The following is a 4,160-nucleotide window of genomic DNA, read 5'->3' on the forward strand; positions in this document are numbered from 1 at the left end:
AATATTCAGTTCTAAACTAATATTCTCAATTTTCCTATACTTATTAATTTACCTATTCATCTTCATCTTCAAATTTGTGAATTTCTTTTTACAGTAAGCTAAATTTACTTTCGCTTTTATTATTATTATTATTATTATTATTATTATTATTATTATTATTATTATTATTATTATTATTATTATTACTATTATTATTATTATACAAATGTCACCGATCAAAATGAACTTCTAAATCTCAATTTCCCTATGTTTATTAATTTACTTTTTCATCCTCATCTTCAAAATTTTGAATTTCTTTTTCTTCTTAACTAAATTTACTCTCTCTTAATTTCTTACTATTTTTTTTAAATTTTCTTTTGCAGATATTATTATTAGAGAAATTGTTAAAAATGCCCCTTTTTCAATACCCCTTTTCAAAAATGCCCCCTTTGAGAGTCCATTTTTAAGTTTGCCCTCTTTTAGTTTTTAATGACCATTTTACCCTTATTTGAAACAAAATTAGGTCCACAAAATACAAAATATTTTTTGGCGGGAAAAGTGATCCCGCAATTTTCCCGCCAAAACACTTGTAAAAACCTTTAAAATACCTTGTAAAATTTTCCCGTAAAAATTTTTCCCGCCAAAAAATTTTGCCGCCAAAAAAATTTTTTTGCGGGAAAAGTGATTCCGCAATTTTTTTTTTTGGCGGGAAAATTTTTGTCGGGAAAAATTTACAAGGTATTTTAAAGGTTTTACAGAGTATTTACAAGTGTTTTGTAAGGTTTTACAATGTATTTTAAAAGGTTTTACAAGGTACTTATAAGGTTTTATAAGGTATTTATAACTTGTAAAACCTAATAAAAAACTTGGATGACCTTCAAACTTGTAAAAACCTTATAAAATAGCTTGTAAAATCTTATAATATCTTAGAATACCTAGTAAAAACCTGGAAAACCTTTTAAAATACAGTGGAAACCCTTATAAATACCTTTTAAAAAACCTTTAAAATACCTTGTAAATTTTTCCCGCCAAAAAAATTGCGGAATCACTTTTCCCGCAAAAAAAATTTTTTGGCGGGAAAAAGTTTACGGGAAAATTTTACAAGGTATTTTAACAGGTTTTACAAAGTTTTTACAAGTGTTTTGGCGGGAAAAATTGCGGGATCACTTTTCCCGCCAAAAAATATTTTGTATTTTGTGGACCTAATTTTGTTATATTTCCTTATATATTTGTGATATCTTTTATTAAAAGAAGGGTAATTTAGTCATTTTGTACATAAAAAGGGGTATTTTTAAAATTGGACAGCCAAAGGGGGCATTTTTGAAAAGGGGTATTAAAAAAGGGGCATTTTTGTGAGTCTCCCTTATTATTATTATTATTATTATTATTATTATTATTATTATTATTATTATTATTATTATTATTATTATTATTATTATTATTATTATTATTATTATTATTATTATTATTATTGTTATTATTATTATTTTTAACAATTAGACAAATGTCACCGATCAAAATGAATTTCTGATTTTTGTCTGAAACAAATCAAAAAGCTTACAAATTTTTACATTAATATATGCTTCAATGTTATCTTGAAGCTCATTCAATTTAATAAGATTTTCTTTACCATTTTTTATGTTTAATTGATATTTTTCCTTTTAAACTTTTTTTCTTGCCTAACCACTAAAGACTTAAAAAGTCCTAAAGACTAATCATCCTATATATGATTAGTGAAAGCACATCTCAAAGTCTCAAAGAGAAATAAACAAACACAAAGATGCTTGAGTTCGGAGCAATATGGGCTTTCACCAGTACGACTATGGCGAGTCTTATGTTCCTATGGCCAATGTATAAACAGTTTGTGCCATACCAAGTCCGAAACTACTTGGAGAAAACCTTGCAGAAGTATTTGGACAAGTTTTTCGGCACGACTTCGAATTTTGTTTGCATCAAATTCCCTGAATACACAGGAGAAGGTCTAAGTAAAAGCCGCGCCTACGATGATATACGCAACTATTTATCCTCGAGATCAACTGCTAGGGCCAAGAGATTAAAGGCCAAAGAATCGAAAAACAGCAAATCGTTGGTTCTGTGTTTGGACGATAACGAGGCAGTTGTAGATGTGTTCCAAGGTGTGAAGGTGGTGTGGTCTTTGTTCGTGGAAGATAAAGAGAATCAATCTGTTTCGAAGGTGGGAAGATACTTGACTCTGAGTTTCGACAATCACCATAGAGAGATGATCACTGAGACTTATATTGACCATGTTTTGAGAGAAGGGAAAGAGATTGCGTTGAAGAACAGAGAGAGGAAGCTCTACACTAACAATCACCGTCATGATTATACCTCTATGAGGGATGGAAGATGGAGCAACGTTCCTTTTAATCATCCTGCGACATTCGAGACTTTGGCCATGGATCTTGATAAGAAAGAAGAGATTAAAAAGGATTTGATTAAGTTTAGTAAAGGGAAAGAATATTATAGGAAGGTTGCAAAGCCATGGAAGCGCGGTTATCTCTTGTTTGGACCTCCCGGGACAGGGAAATCGACGATGATATCTGCAATGGCTAATTTCTTGGATTATGATGTGTATGATCTTGAGTTGACGACAGTGAAAGATAACGCGGAGTTGAAGAAGTTAATGTTGGACACAAAAGGGAAGTCTATTGTCGTGATTGAAGATATTGATTGTTCGCTTGATTTTACGGAACATAGAAAGAAAAAGAAGGAGGATGATGAGGATGAAGAGGAGAAGAAGAAAGCTGAGAATTTGAAAAGACTAAGAGATCAGAAAGAGAGCAATGTTACTTTGTCGGGGTTATTGAACGCCATTGATGGGTTATGGTCAGCTTGTAGTGATGAGAAGATCATAGTGTTCACAACAAATTTTGTTGATAATCTTGATCCAGCATTGATACGTAGAGGAAGAATGGACTACCATATTGAGATGTCATATTGCAGATTTGAAGCTTTTAAGGTTTTGGCTAAGAACTACTTGGAGAACGAGTCACATGACTTGTATGGAGAAATCGGGAGATTGCTAGAGGAAGTCGACGTGTCTCCGGCTGATGTTGCTGAGAATTTGATGCCGAAATCTGATGAAGACGATGTAGATATTTGTCTTAGGCGTTTGGTTAAGTCTTTGGAGGAAGAGAAGAAGAAGAAAGTAGAGAAGGAAGCGAGGAGGAAGGAGAAGAAAGCAGAGAAAAAAGAGAAGAAGGAGATACAAAAGAAAGTGAAGGGCGCCGAGGAAAACGGTAAAAAGATTTGAGTTTGTCGATACATAGAACTATTTTGTAGAATAAGAATATGAGTTGGTTTAGTTCATCAAATAAACTGAATGTTGAAACAGTTTATCAAATATACCAAATGTTGTAATGATTTATCAAATAAATCAAAAGTATTGTTGGTTTGGGTTACTATTAGAAATCATTATATTGAAAAAAGTAGAGAAGGAAGCGAAGAGGAAGAAGAAAAAAGGAGAAACAAAACAAAGTGAAAAGACGCAAACGGTAAAAAGATTTGAGTGAAAGAAACTATTGTGGTTTTTTATTCTTCTTTGGCATGGTGTTGCAAAGTACTCCCTCCGTTTCATAATATAAGTCGTTTTGGAGAAAAAATTTTGTTTCATAATATAAGTCGTTTTCAAGTTTCTATGCATTTTATATATTACATTAATATTTTATAATTATTTATATTATGCAGTCTCTTTTATGATTGGCTGAACTTTTTAAAAGTAGATTTTTTTAATCTGCGTGTTTAAAGCTAAAACGACTTATATTATGAAACGGAGGGAGTAATATTTAGATGCAAAAATAAGCTATAACATTATTTTATTATATAAACTTGGACTCGTTTCATGAGAGATCGACACCATGGCATGATTTTATAATCAATGAGATATAAAAAAAAACACCATCTTCTAAAAGGTATTGTTGTTCCAAAGATATATTGTACATCGGAGCTAAATGGATTGAGATCACGACTAATGATGTTTAGATGTACAGTAAAACCTCTATAAATTAATACTCTATAAATTAATAACCTCTCTAAATTAATAAATTCTTCCGGTCCCGAGTTGGGACCAGTGTAAAATATGACATAAATCGATAAATTAATAAGATAATAATTTTTTTGAAAATCCCATGTAAACATATGGTCCCATCTATATTATAAATTAA

At 31.0% G+C, this 4,160-nt stretch overlaps 1 protein-coding gene across 1 annotated transcript; it reads left to right on the plus strand.

Moving 5' to 3' along the window:
- The first annotated feature begins 1,673 nt into the window (after positions 1-1,673).
- LOC110228603 (AAA-ATPase At3g28520) lies at positions 1,674-3,364 on the plus strand. Its single transcript, XM_021026352.1, has one exon. The coding sequence runs from the start codon at positions 1,760-1,762 to the stop codon at positions 3,248-3,250; it is 1,491 nt and encodes a 496-aa protein (XP_020882011.1). The 5' UTR covers positions 1,674-1,759; the 3' UTR covers positions 3,251-3,364.
- The last annotated feature ends 796 nt before the right edge of the window (positions 3,365-4,160 follow it).

The sequence above is a fragment of the Arabidopsis lyrata genome (genome assembly GCF_000004255.2).
Source record: "Arabidopsis lyrata subsp. lyrata unplaced genomic scaffold ARALYscaffold_5, whole genome shotgun sequence".
In the NCBI taxonomy this organism is placed as follows: Eukaryota; Viridiplantae; Streptophyta; class Magnoliopsida; order Brassicales; family Brassicaceae; genus Arabidopsis; species Arabidopsis lyrata.

What these genes read in the sequence shown, in the direction of transcription:
- LOC110228603 (XM_021026352.1), top strand. Translation starts at nt 1,760, where the DNA reads ATGCTTGAGTTCGGAGCAATATGGGCTTTCACCAGTACGACTATGGCG.